Here is a 20,627-nt window from a genome sequence, read left to right on the forward strand (position 1 = left end):
TCCACCACTGAGCAGCACGGAGTCCGCCTACGGAGGCGGACCGTGTGAAAAAGCCCTTATTCATGTAGTTCCCGCGCCAAACCTTTACAGTACCTAAAACATGTATTAAAGTGTTAATAAAGTCCTTCTTCTACATCCCCTCCCCTCCTTGTAGGTAGGGAAGACCAAAAGCGGCTAATCTTCGAATTTCACAATCATTTTGAAATCTTGTTTTTGTTACTACTTTTTTTTTTTTGTCATTTGATCGCGATTACTAGTTCCAGCACTGCATGTCCCGGGAGCGGCCAGAGCTAAGCCACATGGCGTCACGTCCTGTGACGTTGCTTTTAGCTATTACACTCCCTCCTCTTCTGTACTGTTCAGAATGGAGTGCTCTGTCATTTAAGCTTCTGATCTGCCTAGGGAGGGGGGAGCACACGCCTGACTTACACCTCATTCTATTTGGAATGGCCTGGAAGGGGTGGCAGCTAAAGTACTATGCTTTAGCTCCACCCACTCCCGAGCCATAATGTGTCGGAAAGAGTTGCATAGTTTTAGTTGGCACAAAATACTGGGATAAGCAGTATTAGGGACAGACTAAGTAGCTTGTGCTTTAGCTGTGCCCTGTATCCTGGGTGGTGCTGTGCGATGAGAACAGCGATTTACATGACCTAGTAAGTAAGCCGTGTATAGTAATACATGGCTGGCTTACTAAGCTAAAAGGGGAGTATGCATTAATTGGTGGCAACGCTGCTGAGGCTCTATGAGCCTGCAGATCATTGCCACAAGGAAGGAAGTAGGAAGCTTTAGTAACGGCCGGATTTTAAGTTATTTCTGTTACAGAAAAACGTTTTTGTTTTAAAAATAACAGCACAGATTGTTAAGGCCCCATTCACACTAGTGCGACTTGTCCCGCGATTTTGGACCGCAAAATCGCATGACAAGTTGTTTTCCATTATTTTCAATGAGCCCCATTCATATCAGTGCATTTTGAAGTCGCACCGACTTCAAAGTAGTTCCTGCACTACTTTGCCACGATTTTAATGTGTTTTGAGGCATATAGCCTTGCCATTGCTTTCAAATTTGCGTCAAAATCGCACCCACCGCGAAATCGTGGCAAAATTGCGTCGCATAAGTGTGAAAGGGGCCTAAAGCAGTAATTGTCACCGCTGACCAGGAGTTCACCTTCATCCAGTCGTTATTCCGGATTCCTGGGCTCCGGCCGTTTGAATGGCCTGTGCTGCAATGTCACTGCTGGAGTTGCGCGCATGGCACAGTTCTCTCAGTGGATGGCATGCTGCCCATTGAGAGTGCAGTCCGCATTCCACCTGTGACTTCACATTTAAATATCTCCTAAATGGTGCATAAAAAAAAAAATAATACGTATATACATACATATACACACACACACACACACACACACACACACACACACACACACACACACACACACACACACACACACACACATATATGTATATGTGTGTGTATATATATATATATATATATATATATATATATATATATATATATATATGTGTATAGATATAAAAAATAGTATGGTAAATATATATCAAGCAACTATATTGGGTCCCAGGAAGCTATGGTGAGAACCACTCGGCGTGATCAAATTTCAACAATATATCCAGAGAACCTTCATATAAAAGGATTATGTGCAGTGTATATAGTAATATAATGCTCCACCATTCATAAGCATAAGTCAACAGATGTATCACAAGTCTGGGCAAGCCGATATACTCGGTCCCAGCAGCTTGTTTGCAACAGGCAAAGACAGTCAAACAGGTGTATCCTTCATTCCAGCCAGCTAATTTAACAAAGAGCAGTGCAGGAGGAGGGAGCAGCAAGCTGATTATAAAGCAGTTCTCTACTGCAGGGATTCCCAAACTACGGCCCTGCAGCTGTTGCAGAACTACATATCCCATAAGGCATCTTAAAACTCTGACATTCACATTCATGACTAGGCATGATGGGAATTGTAGTTCCTGAACAACTGGGGGGGGGGCCTAGTTTGGGAATCCCTCTACTGTATATAGCAGCCCTTTGCATGATATGATATGCCTAGCCATTCATGAATTGATGAGGCAGCAGATGTATCACACATCTTAGCACGCTGATATACGCTGTCCTCTGTGTATTTACTGAGATTTGTGATACATCTGATTCATCTTGGTGCTGCATTAATCTGTTGGAACTTTTTTTTATACTTTTTTTTTTTTTTTTTTTACTTTTTTTGGCTACAGATTTGCTTTACCCAGTGGTACACCATTCCTAACACAGTTTATCAGCCATTTGTTTTAAAGAACTCCATTTTCAAAATACTTTACATAATTTATGTGGGCTACGCTGGCCCACGTGAACTATGGCCCTCACTAAGCAGTGAGGCCCCAGGATCTGTAGACTGATCTGTTTTCTGGGTATGAGACGGGAAAGTCTCAGCTCGCACCCGGAACACAGTGCGATATGCTTTGTGGCCGCAGCTACATACAGTTTATACCACACATTCAGCGGCCCCACAGGTTAGTGAGGACATAGTTTGTTTTGGCCAGCTGCGATGACGTCACTCCAGTTTATGGCACAGGACTCTGTGGCTGTGGTATTAAGGTGGCTGTTCCTTCAGAACGCATGCACCGATGACATCACTGGCTGCATGTACAGTAAATATCTCCTAAACGGTGCACGTCTGGGAGATATTTACAGTACCTATAGGTAACACTTTTTTTTATAGGTGTATCTATAGGTTAAAGTAAGAGATGGGAGTTTAGTCCTACTTAACCACTTAGCGACCGCCACTGCTGGGCAAAGTGACGTATGGATACGTCACTCAGCCGCCTGTGGGGGGCGAGCGCGCGCCGCCGGAGGCGCACTCCCGCCCCCGCTTGTTCACTGAGATGCCCGCGTGAGTGACCGGCGGCTCTGATGTCCGCCAGCAACTCGCGATCTCCCACTGGAGAGGGAGAAAGGCAGGCGGCTGATGTAAACAAAGCCGTCTGTCATTCTCTCTGGTGTAACTGCAGAGATCATACGATCCTGCTATGTAGGATCGTATGTCTCTGTGGTTACATCACAAGCCACGCCCCCCCACAGTTATAATCACGCCCCTAAGGATACATTTAACCCACTGTTTACCAATAAGGTTAACCCCTTCCCTGCCAGTGTCATTTTTATAGTAACAGTGCATATGTATAGCACTGATTACTGTAGTAATGTCACTGGTACCCCCAAAAGTGTCAAAAATGTCAGTCAAGGGTCCGATCTGTCCCCCGCAATGTCGCAGTCCCGCAAAAAAAAATTGCAGATCGCCGCCATTACTAGTTTAAAAAAAAAAACAATAAAAATGACATAAATCTTTCCCATAGTTAGTAAACGCAATAACTTTTGTGCAAACCAATCAAAATACGCTTATTGCGATTTTTTTTTTTTTTTTTTTTTTTTTTTTTTATACCCAAAATATGTAGCAGAAAACAAATTGGCCAGAAATGTTAAAAAAATTAGATTTTTACATTTTTTTGGGGGAATTTCATATAAAAAAATGTGAAATTGCTGCAGCTACTTGTGTTTTTTTTTTTTTTTTGTTTAGTTTTGTTTTTAAAAAGAGACTTTACAATCACCTTAAGAACCCATTCACATTGAGGCAACACGACTTCGGGGGGCGACCTGTGAAGTTGCGTGCACCGCTGTGCACCGCGACTTCGGCGCGACTTGCAGAAACTTCACATAATGGAAGTCTATGCAAGTCGCTCCAGGTCGCCCCGAAGTAGTACAGGACCCTTTTTCTAAGTCGGAGCGACTTGTGTCGCTCCTATTAGAATGGGTCCTGTACTACTCAATGGACCGCGACCGACCGCGACTTGTCAGGCTGACAAGTCGCGCTAATGTGAATGGGCTCTAAGAGCCCATTCACACTAATACGACTTCGTCAGCCTGACAAGTCGCGGTCCGTCGCGGTCCCATTGTGTGGTACAGGACCCATTCTAATAGGAGGGAAACAAATCGCTCCGACTTAGAAAAAGGTTCCTGTACTACTTCGGGGCGACCTGGAGCGACTTGCATAGACATTCATTCTGTGAAGTCCGTGCAAGTTGTGCCGAAGTCGCGCTGCACGTGACTTCACAGGTCGCCCCCCGCAGTCGTGCCGCGTTGCTGTGAACCGGCATTAAGTATCTTTAGGTAAATAAAACAAATCCGATTTGCACATAGAACAAAATCCTTTACCATGAAGACTCTTCAGATATATTGTATGAAATGTGATCATGTGTGGTTCTCAGTATGGCAATTGATATATTTGATTGACATATTTACCACTATTTTTCATATATTAATACATTTTCAAGGCTGTGTAGGCTTAGTGTGGGAACTGCATAAATTACAAACCTGCCTGTTTTTATCCAAAATGTTTTTTAGATCAGTTATTATAGGAATAATCAAAGTCTGTTCATGTTTTAACAACTTTAGGTGGATGAAGGTTTTAAGCCTTTTTTAACATTTTTTTTCTACAAATCGTTTTTATAATGGCATTAATCTCTAACATTATTTGTTAAAATGCTTGTATACAGATGGATCTTTATCCTATATATGGGGAGTTGTATACACATACCTTGATAATTGTACTCTGCACTGCAGGCAGGATGTGCTGGCAAGGAAAATTCTTACCTAGACAATCCTTTCTATACAGAAAATGCTTCCCAAAGTAATGTTGTAGATGGGATGTCGGGTATAAACCAGGGATTATGCTCTAAAGTAGTTTATCGAGTGTACTGCATGGGGTGGGGTGTTATGTTGTAAATGCTTGTATACAGATGGATCTTTATCCTATATATGGGGAGTTGTATACACATACCTTGATAATTGTACTCTGCACTGCAGGCAGGATGTGCTGGCAAGGAAAATTCTTACCTAGACAATCCTTTCTATACAGAAAATGCTTCCCAAAGTAATGTTGTAGATGGGATGTCGGGTATAAACCAGGGATTATGCTCTAAAGTAGTTTATCGAGTGTACTGCATGGGGTGGGGTGTTATGTTGTAAATGGGTTGTCGGGTGTATACTGCAGGGAGGGTCACAGTGTAGGTGGTTTTGGGGGTCACACTTAAGATGGGATGTAGACTCATGGATTGGCTCTGTATGGTCTCTTTTCTCTAGAAAAGCCTGTTGAGCAGCAGGATCACAACTTCAACCCCCCGTACGATATGATCCGGACAATTAGCCTGTCGGTGTGCGCTGCAGTGGTGTACATAATTATCGTGCTTGGGCTCATGTTCTACTGTAAGAAACGCCGCAAAGCCAAAAGACTGAGCAAGAAGGACGGAGAAGAGCCAGAAATGGAGTGTCTAAATGGTGAGATACATGAGTCATCACATGATCAAGAACATAGCTACATGATGTAGAGAGCCATCACTCGACCGAGAACAGAATGGTCATTATGTAATTCTGTTTCCAGGTGGCACCGCACTACACAATGGACAGACCACCGCTGAGATCCAGGAGGAGGTGCCGCTCACCACACTGGCAAGCAAGAGACTGAGTTCCGGCGATAAAATCAACTTCCCCCGAGCCAATCTCCATCCAATCACAACACTAGGTACTCCCTCGATCCAACCTCCATCCAATCACTACACTAGGTACTCCCTCGATCCAACCTCCATCCAATCACTACACTAGGTACTCCCTCGATCCAACCTCCATCCAATCACTACACTAGGTACTCCCTCGATCCAACCTCCATCCAATCACTACACTAGGTACTCCCTCGATCCAACCTCCATCCAGTAACTACACTAGGTACTCCCTCGATCCAACCTCTGTCCATTTACTACACTAGGTACTCCCCTGATCTGACCTCGATTCCATCACTTCACTAGATAGAACTCTTATCCAACCTCAATGCCATCACTTCACTAGATTCTCACCTGATCCAACTTCCTTGCCGTCACTGTACCGGGTACCCCCTTGATCTTACTGATCTTATCCTATCACCAAGTTAGGTACTCCTTTGATCCAACCTCTATCCTATCACTATGCCAAATTCGCCCCCGTACTCTGTTTCATTGCCAAGATAGGTACTACCCTGGGCTGACCGTCATCTCATCACTACACTAGGTAATCAGCTGGTCTAACCTCCATCCTATCACCACACGGAGTTCGTAAGTGCCCGCCCCCCCCCCCCCCCCCCCCAAACCACTATCCTGTTGCTAAAACTAGGAACTTCCTGATCCAACCTCTATTTAATCAACTCTATTCGACCTCCATTCACTTACCATGCAAAGAAGATGCCAGGTCTGATTGTTTATCCCACTGCTGTGCTATCTACTACCCCCTCCCCCCCATGAGCTGTTTTCATATTATCTAAACTCCATTACATTGTCCCAATCAGCGCTCCCTCATTTTCACTATTTCTAACCCCCCTGGTCCCCCTTCACCTAATATCTAAACTTCATCCCGTTGCTTCCTTTCTCCTGTTAACTTATTTCCCTTCTGACTATAATCAATGGTTGTATTCAAAAGTTTGGGCAGCAAGGTCAAATGATTCGTTTTTGATAAGGAGTGAAAATAGTATGGCATTTTGTAAATTACAATATATATTGGCTGAAGATGTTTCTGGTCCTGAAATGTGGTCTGGCTGTCTTGCATGCAATGCGTGTTTTGACGTCTACCCACAGACTTTCTGCTGTAGGTGTTGATAATTCTATTTTGTAAACTGTAATTGTGTGGTGGGATTTGGAAGAATTCCATCGGAGTCTTTATCCTGCGAAGGTTGTTTGCTTTTACTTGGAAAATCAGCAAAACGTGTCTTTCAGCGTGTTGTGCCCAGATATTTGCATGTGACGGTATTTAGCAGATTCCCTCATCACCTGTGCGGTTGTGTGATTAACGATGTGCGTTCTGGTCTCCTGCAGGCCGCGGTGAATTTGGTGAGGTGTTCCTTGCTAAGGCTCAGGGCATTGATGCTGGAGGGAAAGATGCCGTGGTCCTGGTAAAGGCTTTGCAGACTCGCGATGAACAGCTACAGATGGACTTCAGACGGGAAATGGACATGTTTTCCAAACTCAACCACGCCAACGTAGTGCGGTTACTTGGTCAGTGTCGGGAGGCGGAGCCACATTACATGATTCTGGAATACGTGGACCTGGTGAGTGTGGATGACTGGATGGACCCAATTGTCCAGAATTGGTAATTGAGTTGTCCATAGTGTTCATTCAGCTGTTACACATCTTGTTTGCCCATTGTGGACAAGTCTGAGATTAAAGCCCCGTACACACGCACCGATTGTCGGCCGAACGATCGGCCGTCTTTTGTCCAGTGTTTGTTGGTTGAAATGTGCTCTAGACTTGCACTGGACTTTTGTTGGCCGCCAGAAACCAACTTCAGAAGTGATGTCATGTTCTGGTTGACTTTCCGTGTGTTTTTTCTTCTCTGAGCATGCCCAGTCTTGCTCATCTGATTTTTGTCTGCCGAAATCTGTACTGACTGACGAACAATCGGCCATTCTGTTGACGGCCAACAAAAATTTTATAGCATGAACAAAAGATTTTGTTCGGCCGAAAAGTCGCAGTCGGTTGTCGGAATCATCATACTAACAAGCCGACAATCGGCCGATCGGTGCGTGTGTACGGGGCTTAAGGCTCTGCTCCCAATGTGCTTAAAGTGTTATTAAACCCTAAAATACAACAGGCCTTAGCATTTACCTTGTCTACTGCTTCTTTAACCGCTTACAGCCCAGCATTTCTCTCCTACATGTAAAAATCTGTATTTTTTTTTTTTTTTTGCTAGAAAATTACTCAGAACCCCTAAACATTTATTTTATTTATTTATGTATGTGTATATATATAATGTATATATTATGCGGTCGTTGCAATTTATGTCACCCAGTATTTGATATACACTTGAATGCAAAAAAAAAACACAATATATAACCCAATTTTTTGGTAAAATATAAAAGATCATAGGCCGAGTAAATAGATACCTAACATGTCACGCTTTAAAATTGTTACTTGTTGAATGGCGCAAAACTTCGGTACTTAAAAATCTCCATAGGTTATGCTTTGTTACAAACGAGGTCTTGTGCTAGAATTATTGCTCTCGCTATAGCGCTTGCGACGATATGTCATTTGTGCGGTGCAAACGCTCTTAACATATGTGGGCGAGACCTATGTATTAAAACCAAGAGCTGATGGCTCTCGCACTATTACATATAAAAGTCAGACTAAGTAAAATAAAAACTCCCAGGTGCTGCTAGTACTGGACTGGTTACCCAAAAACAGTGTTTATCAAACAAGTGTGTAAAGTTTAGTACTGCGCAAACTTAACCACTTGCCGACTGCTCACAGTAAGCCTACTGCAGGCAGCGCGGCTCTCCTGAGTCCAGCGACGTAGACCTACGTCGCTGGACTTCTAGTCGCGCACCGCCGGAGTCCCGCTCCCGCTGTGTTTAGACACAGTGGGAGTCGGGTAGGGGGAGGACAGGCGGTGATCGCCGCCTCCCTCCACCGATCTTCAGGGAAACTTTGAGAAGACCCGCCTGTTTTGTGACAGACAGGCAGGGATCACTAGATTCAGCATAGCTGAACCTGCGATCTCGGTGTTTGTCACAGAACCCCCCCTCCCCCAAATCCTTCCGGGGCTGAAGTGGTTAAATAAAGTAATAGATATAAAAACTTGAAAATTATAAAGAGCTACATATAATCTCGTATCCTAAATAGTGATGTGAAAAATTTAAAAAAGTGCTAGAATCTCTGCCCCACAGTGATGGAACTGGGAGTACAATAATCATAAATTATGTAGCATATGTGACAATAAAGTGCTCAGTATATACCATATCAAATAAATACAAGTCTATACCATTAAAATTAAAATATCAAACTCCTTCATTCAGTATGTTACTCCTATATAGTAGGAATAGACAAAGTGTACAATTAATCTGTGCAAAAGAATATGATAAATATGACTAAAGTCCAAAAATTAAAAAAACAAGAAAAAAAAAGTGACTTTCAGTTTCTGTGAAAAAAGCCCCGAGTCTTGTACTAACGATCAAGGTACGGGACTCCCGATTCCCAGTCACCTGATTTCTGTCATAGTCTCTGATTGGCTATCATAGTAATCAGTCACTGTGCAGCCCTGCCCATGTGTTTTACTTTCTCCTTCTGAATGGAGAGAAAGATACAGTGGGGTTAATTTACTAAAACTGGAACACTCAGAATATGGTGAAGCTATGCATGGTAACCAGTCAGCTTCCAACTTCAACTTGTTCAATTAAAGAGGAAGTAAACTCTGCTTTTTTTTTTTTTCCCCCTTACCTGCAGAGTAAAGGCATAATGTGACACTTGCAGGGAGATGAAGCTAACCTTCTGGCAATGGCACGTATGGATGTGCCATCCTGGAGGAGGTAGACTGCCTGTGCAACCTCTATAGCAGTGATGGTTGAACCTTGGAACCCCAGATGTTTTGGAACTACATTTCCCATGATGCTCATGTACTCTGCAGTGTAGTTGAGCATAATGGGAAATGTAGTTCCAAAACATCTGGGGTGCCAAGGTTCAACCATCACTGGCCTAAAGGATCCAGGTATCGAATCATGCTACCAGTAGTGACACTGACCCTAGCCAAATGCAAAGCTAGTGAAAAACAGTCAGAAAAGATGAGTAGGGAAAAAATGTCAGTGGCCTCCACCTGTAAAACCAATCCTGTTTTGGAGGTTGTCTCATTGTTGCCCATCTAGTGCCCCTGTTCATTTCATAAACACCAAAGCTCCTGAAACTGATTACCAACCCCCTCTGCTACGTAACTGACCATATCAATATCCCAGGAGTTTAATTGACTTGTTGCTATACAGTAAACCCCCCTCCATCCCGGGGGTTACGTTCCGGACCAACCAGCGAAAAGTGAAAATCCGCGAAATAGAAAAACCCTACTAAAATACACTGTAGGCATGTTTTTTTAATTTTCACTGTACTTTTAAAAGCATTTTAAGGTATTTAAACACACTTTTAAAGCAATAGAAACTCATTTAAACACATAAAAGATACTGAGAGACAGAGCAAGAGCTATGGAAAACACAAAAATATTTGTCAATGATTTATATAGTAAAATAACATTACAGAGAAAAACGCAATATACCAGGACCGCAAAAACTGAAACGCGATGGAGCGGGGGGTTTACTGTACTCTGATTAAAAAGTATTCCTTTAATTTTTTTGAGCAGCGTACTTTAGGTGAAAAGTGTTGGAGCCCATATACAAACGGAAGAGATGGCAAAGCTTTTTGATTTATTTATTTATTTTTTTGGTCTGAAAGTTTTTTTTCTAGAATGGATAAAAGCAAATTTCCCATGAACAGTTATTTCTTCTCTGCCCTGCGCAGTTCTCCTCCGTTATCTATTTACTGGCTGTATGCTCCACTCTTAGCTTTTTGTGTTTCTTTTTTCCTCATTGCAGGGAGACCTGAAACAGTTTCTACGAATCTCAAAAAGCAAAGATGAGAAGTCAAAGGGACTGAGCACCCGGCACAAGGTGAGGTGACTGTGTGCATTGTTGACCAAGAAGGGGGGGGTAAAGAAAAACTTCTCAGAATAGGAGCATTACTGCTGGAAGCCAGCAGCTCCATAAACTGTGGACATCTAACATCTGGCTCCTCATACCCAGCATTTCACCAGACAATCCTGCACATGGAAAAAACAGCAGTGGCATCTAAGTGCAGCAATCAGTCGACCATTTATTGAGGGTAAAAAAGCTAGCAACTCACAAGAAAGTAAGTATGAAGCGCTCTATGTAAACAAGATCTTTACCTGCAGTACTCTTGGATTGGTGCCGCTGGCGCTTCTTGTCATTTCAGGTACACCAGGCGAGCCAGAACTAAGTCTCTTCCTGATGCAGGAGTAGCATGAGTGGTGTGTGTTCGGAGCATGAGTGTTCCTTCTCCAGGCTCCTGAAGAAAGAGCATGCATGCTCCAAACGCGCGCCTTGCTCGCTACTCCTGCATCAGGAAGTGATGTCATTCCTTCTCGCCTGGCGTACCTGAAATGACAGGAAGCGCTTGGAGCTGCCAGTGCCGTCGAGGAATACTGGTCAGACACCCACAGCCAGCGGCACTGATCCCAGAGTACAGCGGATGATCTTGTTTACGCAGAGTGCTGGTTTTTCATTTCATTGGGTGAATATCTGTTGCTGGTTGCTAAAATATTCATCCTTGTGAATTTTAGGTAACGGCCACTTGGGGAGGGGGGGGGGGGGGAGTGCAGTGCAGCTAGGCATGGGATTGGCATGTGCCTCTGGACACCCATTTACCATCAATATCTCTTCCTCCTAGGTGTCGCTGTGCTCACAGGTGGCTCTGGGCATGGAACATTTATCCAACAACCGGTTTGTGCACAAGGATCTGGCTGCCCGAAACTGTCTGGTCAGCGCCCAGCGGGTGGTGAAAATCTCAGCTCTAGGGCTGAACAAGGATGTATATAACAGGTGAGCAATATAGGAAGGTGGAGGGCATAGTGAATATATAAATAGTTTTAGCCAGAGGTTCATGTGGGGGGTAAGATGTTTACCTGGGTGAAGCATATAATATGAGGGATATGTATTTGGATAAAACCTAAAAAGGGGGTCAGCGCTAAAGGAAATAAATGGGCAGCTTGCAATAGTTAAATATACAGTACCCAAACCAACAACGAAAATAATGCAGCGCCTCCAAATATAGAATATTACAAGGTTAAAGCATTCATAATGTGCAAAAAGCATCCACAATATTCAAAAATAATGCTAAAAAATAAATCGTAAATAAAGTCCAATGCAAAAAAGTCCAAAGTATGTGATAAATATCACCTCAGTGTATTCTACATTCTTATAGAAGTCCTCTCCACTACACATGAGCAACAGAGCGAATATGCACTCACCGACATTAAAGCTGCCAGAGGAAAGCAACAACATGCGCATTTGTGTCAACAGAATCCTTAATAGGTGGTCAACCAGCTCCATTCTCACCATCGGGGCACCCCGCAGTACTGCTTCTCACCACTGGGGAAAGTCTGCAGTTTTGTTCGATGGGGGGGGGGTGCCACTTCCAAGCATGGATGGGGCTGCGAGATGTCGGCGTGTAGCTCCTTTCCAACGTGTTTCATACGAATGCACGTCTTTAGGGGCCCCTTCCATGCTTGGAACTGGCACTTTTATTATCAAGCAAACCTTCTGACTGTCCCCAGTGGTGAAAAGCAGTGCTGCGGGGTGTCCCCATTGTGAGAATGGAGCTTGTCTGACCACGTGTAAACAATCCTGTTGACACAAACGCGCATGTTGCTGCTTTCCTCTTGCTGCTTTAATGTTGGTGAGTGCATATTAGGTCTGTTGCTCACGCATGGTGGAGAGGACTTCCATTAGATGGTGGAAGACACTTTCTTTGCAGTGATATTTATCATATACTTTGGAATTTTTTGCTTAGGACTTACACTGTTTTTTAATGATCATTTTTGAATATTGTGGACACTTTTTGCACATTATGAATTTTTTGTTGATAGCACATGCTTTAACCACTATACGACCAAGCGATAGCCGAATGACGGCTACAGCGCCATTGCACATTGCTGGCAGGGAGTCATATGATGTCCTCCCGTGATTGTGCTTCCCACACACCCCCTGCAGCACACGTTGGCAGTGATCTGTGATCGCTGTTTCCTTCAGACACAGCGGATTACAAATCAGTCAGAAGCTCTGCTCTGCCTCCTCGCTCATTGGAGCTCTGGGCTGTGGATGGGGCAGAGCAGCCGGCTCAGTCTTAGCGGATCGCTGAGAGGCTGAGCCCTGTGTTGGTCCAGGCACTTTTCTGATCCCGACTTCGATTGTCGCAGTGACGCGGTACCTGGACAGACATCTGTGACGTTGGCAGAGAGCGGATTTCAGACCACTCTCTGCTGAAAACGGGTCACAGGGGTGCAGAATGAACTGCACTCCTGTGATCCATAGGAGATGCACAACCAAACAAGCTTTGGCTGTACATCTCCTTTTAAATACCACCAAAAGAAAGCTCTGTCTCAAAAAAGAATTATAAAACTGTAGTGTTGCATGACCACGCAATTGTCATTTAATAGTGGGACAGCGCTGAAAATTGGCCTGGGCAGGAAGGGGGTAAGTAGGCAAGTGGCTAAGCTTGTAATATTTTATAATTTGAGGCGCTGCATTATTTTCTTTGATATGTGGTTGGATGTCCCTCACTGGGGCAGATGGGTAAATAATGTCATTCAGCATGTCTCAAAGCTCCTCTGGCTTCTCTTGTGCTGCAGTGAATACTACCACCTCCGGCAGGCCTGGGTGCCCCTACGCTGGATGCCCCCAGAGGCCGTACAGGAAGATGACTTTTCCACCAAATCTGACATCTGGTCCTTCGGGGTGCTGATGTGGGAAGTCTTCAGTTTGGGGGAGATGCCCTTTACCGCCATGCCGGATGATGAGGTGCTAGCCGGTAAGCATGAGTTCCTCCTTCGCCCTCCTCTTTCCTGGCTGGAACAGCCGTCTCATCCGCTTGTACTCTGTTCCAGGTTTACAGAACAGCTCCCTGAAGCTCTCAGCCCCGGAGAATTGTTCTTCACGCTTCTACAAGCTGATGCAACGCTGCTGGGCCTTGAGCCCCAAAGATCGCCCTTCGTTCAGTGACATTGCAAATACTCTCGGCGATGCCCCCGCGGACAGCAAGGTTTGAGTCTGTTGATTGGGGGGGGGAGGGGGGCACCGTGGAGAAGCACAGAGCCCGCCTCAGGGGCCAGCACAATCCCAGGACATTTACTGCTGCAATAGGTACAACGGCAGAACTCAGCCCGCGTGTCTGGTGCTGCAATCAGGAACTACGGACCTCTGTGAGGGAGAACATTCCTTCTAAAGCACAAAGACAGACTCCGTCCTCCGTGACACATCGCTACCCCAACAAGGGACTGTTACGTGTTTTTTTTCAACCCTTAACGTGGGACTGTTACGTGTGTACATAAGTTATTAACACTAATGTTACATTTGTTCTAGAATCAGGTATTTATTCACTATAGATTAACGCTACAAGCTGGTACGAGCGGACGCAGCCTCGGGTATCCCATCACAGATCTCGGTCTTGCTATCCCTAAACACTACACTCGTCATCAACACTAAAAGAAGGGCCTATGGTACAAGGCCACAGAATCATCAACACTAAAAGAAGGGCCTATGGTACAAGGCCACAGAATCATCAACACTAAAAGAAGGGCCCTATGGTACAAGGCCACAGAAACAAAGTTTAACACTAGCTGGAATTTCCCACCAGGGAAGTGGGGGGTGAACTTCGTACTGAAAGTTTCATCAAGTTCTGGTGATACGACTGTAAGTCGGATATTTTTGTCAATCCTGAACCCCCATCTGCTTTATTAGTTCCTGTGCTACTTATAAAGCCTAGGACCACCGTTCTGATTGGCTGCACACCTGGGATCCATGGACGGTTCTGTGAGGTCAATGAGGTGGGTGCAGTCCATGGGGCCATCGCTCTGATAATCCTGAGACTTCTCTGCTTGCTTGTTGTTGTGTTCTTTGTATTATTTGATGCACCGAGTCTTCCATGTATCTTCACACTAAGTGCCTGCGGAATGAAGGAACCTGCCTGGCAATATAACTCAGCCTTAATACGTTCAGGACCTTTCTTTTTTTTTATTATTATCCAGTGAATTTTTTTACTGATTTTTGTTTTTATATGTTTGGTTACAAATTGTAGATTTTACTTTTTAAATGAATTATTGGGCTGCTTTCGGCTCAACCTGCTGTTTTTTTGTCATTTTGTTTTCTGTTTTTTTTAAACTGTTGCACCCAATAAAATAGCCTTTTTATACTGTATTCAGTGTGATGGTTTACTCTCATGCTCGATGGGTTGGGGTAATGGATCTTAAAGTGGAACTTCTCTCTCTCGACCAACATTGACTATTTTTAATTTCTATGTTGCTAGCATTAAAGTGATTGTAAAGTCTCGTTTTTTATTTTTGGTAAAAAATAACAAACCTGTTATACTTACCTGCTTTGTGCAGTTGGTTCTGCACAGAGTGGCCCAAAACTCCTCTTCTCTGGTCCCTCTTCGCTGCTCCTGGCCTCTCCCTCCAGTTGAGTGCCCCCACATCAAGCCGTTTGCTATGAGGGCACCCTAGCCAAGTCACAGCTCCCTGTGTACATTCAGATAAGGAAACACTGCCCCACCCCCTTTCTGTCCTCATTTGGTGCCTGATTTTAATTGACAGCAGTGGGATCCAGTTGCGCTGTCCTGCTGTCTCAGCCAATGAGAAGGGGAGTCCCGAACAGCCGAGAAACTCTTGCAACATTGCTGGATCTAGGTGGACCTCAGGTAAATATTAGGGGGGACTGAGGAGGGCTGCTGCACATAGAAGGCATTTTTATCTTCATGCATAGAATGCATTAGGATAAAAAAACCTTCTGAATTTAAAACCCCTTTAAACCAGAAGGTATATCATATTAACTTGTTTTATAAATACATACAGGGCCGCCATCAGGGGGGGACAGCCCATACACATGTACGGGACCTGGGCTCAGCGGCGGACTGACATTTGGGCACTGCTCGGGGGCCCTATTAGAGGCTCCTGTCCTGGACTTCACTGTTGCTTTGCATTCATTTCTGCTGGATGCCCTGAATGGCAGATCCATGTTACATGAGTGACAGTCCTATTTGGACCTTGGCTCTGCCACTTAGCAACCTGGATTGTATCAGCCTTCCGCCGCATTTAATCTTACACAGCAGGTAGTAGGGAGAAGACACAGCGTGTCTGGACAGAGGGCTGGAGCTGCTCAACTCTTCATGTTAAGAGGCAGGTGATCTGTTGCATTGTGGTCCTAGCAACCAATTATCTGCCTGTTAAAATGTAAAGTTGGGCTGCTCCAGCCCTCTATCTGGACATGCTGTGTCTTTTCTCTACTACTTGCTGTGTAAGGTAGGATTAGTACGGTTAGAGGAAGGTTGTGATTGGCAGGGAGAAATGTAAAGGGGACTGGAGTGCAAGGAAGGGGGGCTGTAAAGGGAACTGGAGTGCAAGGAAGGGGGGCTGTAAAGGGGACTGGAGTGCAAGGAAGGGGGGCTGTAAAGGGGACTGGAGTGCAATGAAGGGGGGGCTGTAAAGGGGACTGGAGTGCAAGGAAGGGGGGAGGCTGTAAAGGGGACTGGAGTGCAAGGAAGGGGGGGGGCTGTAAAGGGGACTGGAGTGCAAGGAAGGGGGGCTGTAAAGGGGACTGGAGTGCAAGGAAGGGGGGCTGTAAAGGGGACTGGAGTGCAAGGAAGGGGGGCTGTAAAGGGGACTGGAGTGCAATGAAGGGGGGGCTGTAAAGGGGACTGGAGTGCAAGGAAGGGGGGAGGCTGTAAAGGGGACTGGAGTGCAAGGAAGGGGGGGGGCTGTAAAGGGGACTGTAGTGCATGGAAGGGGGGGGGCTGTAAAGGGGACTGGAGTGCATGGAAGGGGGGGGCTGTAAAGGGGACTGCAGTGCGTGGAAGGGAGGTTCAAGGAAGGGGGGCTGGAAAGGGGTGCAATGAAGAGGAACTGTCAAGAGACTTTTTAATTCAATAACCCTGGTGTGTACAGCTACACGGCTCCTCCACAGGTGAGGGGGTCCAGTAATGAGAAGTCACTGAATGAATATATGGGGATGTGTCTGCTGGATTTAGAATGTCTCTTTGCTTGATACAATGCCTTGAAATTTTCCACATTTCTCATGATACAACCAAAATCGTAAATGTATTTTATTGGGATTTTATGTGATAGACTAACACAAAGTGGCACATAATTGTGAAGTGGAAGGAAAATGATAAATGGTTTTCAAAATTTATACAAATGTAAAAAGTGTGGCGTGCATTTGTATTTAGCACCCTTTACTCTGATACCCCTAACTAAAATCTAGTGTGACCAATTGGCCTCAGAAGTCTCCTAATTACTAAAGAGTCAACCTCAGAGGTTTGTTAGAGAACCTTAGTGAACAAACAGCATCATGAGCAGAGATGGGCAACCTTGGCATTCCAGCTGTGGTGAAACTACAAATCCCGTCATGCCTCCGAGGCCCTACAATGATTCATGGGTCTTGTAGTTCCACAACACCTGAAGTGCTGAGATTGCCTATCCTTGATCATGAAGGCCAAGGAACACACCAGGCAGGTCAGGGATAAAGTTGTGGAGAAGAAGTTTAAAGCAGGGTTAGGTTATAAAAAAAAAATATCCCAAACTTTGAACATGTTACAGAGCACTGTTCAATCCATCATCTGAAAATGGAAAGAGTGGCACAACTACAAACCTACCAAGACATGGCCGTCCACCTAAACTGACAGGCCGGGCAAGGAGAGCATTCATCAGAGAAGCAGCCAAGAGGCCCATGGTAACTCTGGAGAAGCTGCAGAGATCCACAGCTCAGGTGGGAGAATCTGTCCACAGGACAACTATTAGTCTGCACTCCACAAATCTGCCCTTTATGGAAGAGTGGCAAGAAAAAAGCCATTGCTGAAAGAAAACCATAAGAAGTCCCGTTTGCAGTTTGTGAGAAGTCATGTGGGGGACACAGCAAACGTGAAAGAAGGTGCTCTAGCCAGATAAGCCCAAAATTTGACATTTTGGCCTAAAAGCAAAACGCTATGTGTGGCAGAAAACGAACACTGAACATACCACCCCTACCATGAAACATGGCGGTGGCAGCATAATGTTGGGATGCTTTTCTTCAGGAGGGACAGGGAAGCTGGTCAGAGTTGATGGGAAGATGAATGGAGCCAAATACAGAGCAATCTTAGAAGAAAACCTGATAGTCTGCAAAACACTTGAGACTGGGGCGGAGCTTAACCTTCCAGCAGGACAACAACCCTAAATATACAGCCAGAGCTACAATGGAATGGTTTGGGGGGGGGGGGGGAGCTGAATACAAATGCAGGCCACACTTTTCACACATTTATTTGTAAAAAAGTTTGAAAACCATTTATCATTTTTCTTCCACTTCACAATTATGTGCTACTTTGTGTTGTCTATCACCTAAAATCCATTTATTTTTTTGGTTGTAACATGACAAAATGTGGAAAATTTCAAGGGGTATGAATACTTTTTCAAGGCACTGTATATGGGGCTGTCTCTTTGAAAAGGTAGGGTCGGTGTTGGGTCCTGCCAAAATAGAATTCCTTACTGTTAAATCTTGAAAACACTGATGACTTGGAAAACACTTTTTATTTTCATATGTTACGTTTTAAGAGTGGCAAAATAAAAGTAGATGCACTGAAGTACTCGTGGGATGGCCAGTGGGTGGATTTGGTGGGACAGCCAGTGGGCAGGCCCTGGGAAATATTGGTGGTCAGGCCTGGGGGGGGGGGGGGGGGGGGGCTGAGCCCTAAAGCTGTGCAAGGGGCCCCATCATTTCTAATGGCTGCCCTGCATACGCTCACCGGACACTTTTTTTAGGTACACCTTGATAGTACCGGGTTGGACCCCCTTTTGCCTTCAGAGCTGCCTTCATTCTTCGTGGCATAGATTCTACCAGGTGTTGGAAACATTCCTCAGAGATTTTGCTCCATAGTGACATAATAGCATCACACAGTGTGGAGGCCATTGGAGTACAGTGACCTCATTGTCATGGTGAAGAAACCAGTGGTGAGATGATTGGAGCTTTGTGACATGGTGCATTATCCTGCTGGAAGGAGCCATCAGAAGATGGGGACACTGCAGTCATAAAGGGATGGACGTGGTCAGCAACAATACTCAGGTAGTCCCCGGTGTTTAATCGATGCTCAATTGGTACTAAGGGGTCCAAAGTGTACCAAGAAAATATCCCCCACACCATTACGTTCTGACAGTTCCACAGTCAGAACGGTTTCAGGGGTTTTATTCAAACCTCTTCACGGTACCCAGGACAGGGTTCGCACGGTCATGAAAAACCTGGAAAAGTCATGGAAATTTAAAATGGCAATTTCCAGGCCTGGAAAAGTTTTGGAAAATAATTTAACCCACAAAGTTTTGGAAAATTCATGAAAATTTTTCACAATCACTGTATATTTTGAATATGCAGAAAAGAGAGAAAGGCGCCACTCAGTGTAGCAGATGTAAATAATTTTATTGACCTTTTATTGAGTCGGCCTGCGACTGACTGCAGCTGGCGACTGACTGTGATCTGTGACCGACTGTGATCTGAGACTGAGTAGCGTGAGACTTTCTTGCGCCTGGGAGTAACCATCTGGCACGGAATACCTTTGCGACTGGTGAGTACCTGGGAGGACTGGTGAGTATCTTAGGGTTATGGGCTATATACACTATAAGATTTTCTGAAGACTTTTTCCTTTGGACTTACCAAAACCATATAATATGAGGTCAAACCTAAACACTTTCAGTTTGTATGCAATCAGGCAGGCCCTTGCACTACATAGAAAAGGTAAATCTGAAGGAAAAAGTCTTCAGAAAATCTTATAGCGTGTATGGCCCTTTAGTATCAGGGGAGATAGAGCTAGTGTAGGTAAGGAATAGCAGCAGGTCATTACTAATTATCCCCATAGAGTAGAGGGTAATAATGTCTGACAGGATTGGGGATGCCACTCAGTGCACTTCTTGCTGCATGTATGCGTTCCTTAAAGAACAAATCAAGGGCGAATACTGCTGTGCAAGATGTCAGCGACTTGTTTCTCTGGAAGCTCAGATCCTGGATCTAGAGAACAAAGTGGCAACACTGCATAGCATCAACAACCTGGAAAGGAGCTTGGACGTTACCCATCAGGTACTGGCAGGGGCCGGCGTAGAGGAGACGCAGGCATCAGTGGTAGGCAGTTGGGTGACCGTTAGGAGGGGTAGAGGGAAGAGCGCTAGGGAGGCCAGTCCTGAGTTGGAACACCCCAACAAATATGCCAAGTTGCATGTTGATGGGGATATCAGCTCAGGGGTGGCAGTGCTGGAGCAGGTGGCATCCCCCAGCTGCCAAGGGAGCGGTGGCTCATGGAAAGAGGGGGGCCGAGACTTAGGAAAGGTTAGACAGGTTGTGGTGGTGGGGCACTCAATTATCAAGAGGACACAGAGGGCAATCTGTCAAAACGATTGTGGTAGCCGAACAGTATGTTGTTTACCGGGCGCTCGAGTTCGGCACATCGCGGATCGGGTAGACAGATTATTTGGCAGGGCTGGGGACGACCCAGCTGTCATGGTACATGTGGGCACGGCCGCCATCAGGGGGGTACAGCCCATACACTTGTAAGGGGCCCGAGCATCTGGACAGGCCCGGCAAGGATGGGAGAAGGCGGGGTGGGTGCAGAGGTGCTCCGTTAATGCCCTGGCTTTCTGAGTGCGTGTCGGCATTGAGCTCACATCGGGCTCTTTGTTGCCACCTCTGGCTACTTCCTGCATTTGCACTCCTCGTCTGTGCTGCCTGTATTGTATCCTGGACTGCAGCTCCTCTCTGTGTCACAGACACGTGGAAACAAGAGCTGGAGCTAGGATGACCACCTTACAAGTAAGGGCTGTTGTACAAGTGAAGGGAGGGTGGTTGTGTACATGTGTGTCTGTATGTATGTATGTGTGTGTGTGTGTACACATATCTGTGTGTACATGGGGGGTGGGTGTGTGTCTGTGAGTACCTGTGTGTGTTCATGTCTTTGAGTGTGTGTGTGCGTACATGTCTGTGATTGTACGTGTGTGTGTGT

The 20,627-nt window shown here is 45.2% G+C and overlaps 1 protein-coding gene and 1 long non-coding RNA gene across 2 annotated transcripts in view; one reads left to right on the plus strand and one right to left on the minus strand.

The window, feature by feature from the left end:
• PTK7 (protein tyrosine kinase 7 (inactive)) overlaps positions 1 to 13,693 on the plus strand; it is a 53,117-nt gene extending 39,424 nt beyond the window's left edge. Inside the window, exons 14-20 of the mRNA XM_082251510.1 lie at positions 5,140 to 5,334; positions 5,438 to 5,578; positions 6,894 to 7,126; positions 10,427 to 10,501; positions 11,298 to 11,449; positions 13,258 to 13,436; positions 13,513 to 13,693. Of these exons, the coding sequence (XP_082107636.1) occupies positions 5,140 to 5,334; positions 5,438 to 5,578; positions 6,894 to 7,126; positions 10,427 to 10,501; positions 11,298 to 11,449; positions 13,258 to 13,436; positions 13,513 to 13,673 (1,136 nt within the window). The 3' untranslated portion in view covers positions 13,674 to 13,693. The remainder of the gene's footprint in view (positions 1 to 5,139; positions 5,335 to 5,437; positions 5,579 to 6,893; positions 7,127 to 10,426; positions 10,502 to 11,297; positions 11,450 to 13,257; positions 13,437 to 13,512) is intronic.
• A 113-nt stretch (positions 13,694 to 13,806) lies between these two features.
• On the minus strand, positions 13,807 to 14,273 carry LOC309551067. The gene is made up of 2 exons (XR_014225052.1): positions 14,194 to 14,273; positions 13,807 to 14,106 (listed from the first exon to the last, which is right to left on the minus strand). It is a non-coding gene; the product is annotated as an uncharacterized lncRNA (long non-coding RNA).
• Between the last annotated feature and the right edge of the window lie 6,354 nt (positions 14,274 to 20,627).

The sequence above is a fragment of the Pelophylax lessonae genome, assembly GCF_965119305.1.
Source record: "Pelophylax lessonae genome assembly, chromosome: 3".
NCBI classification, from domain to species: domain Eukaryota; kingdom Metazoa; phylum Chordata; class Amphibia; order Anura; family Ranidae; genus Pelophylax; species Pelophylax lessonae.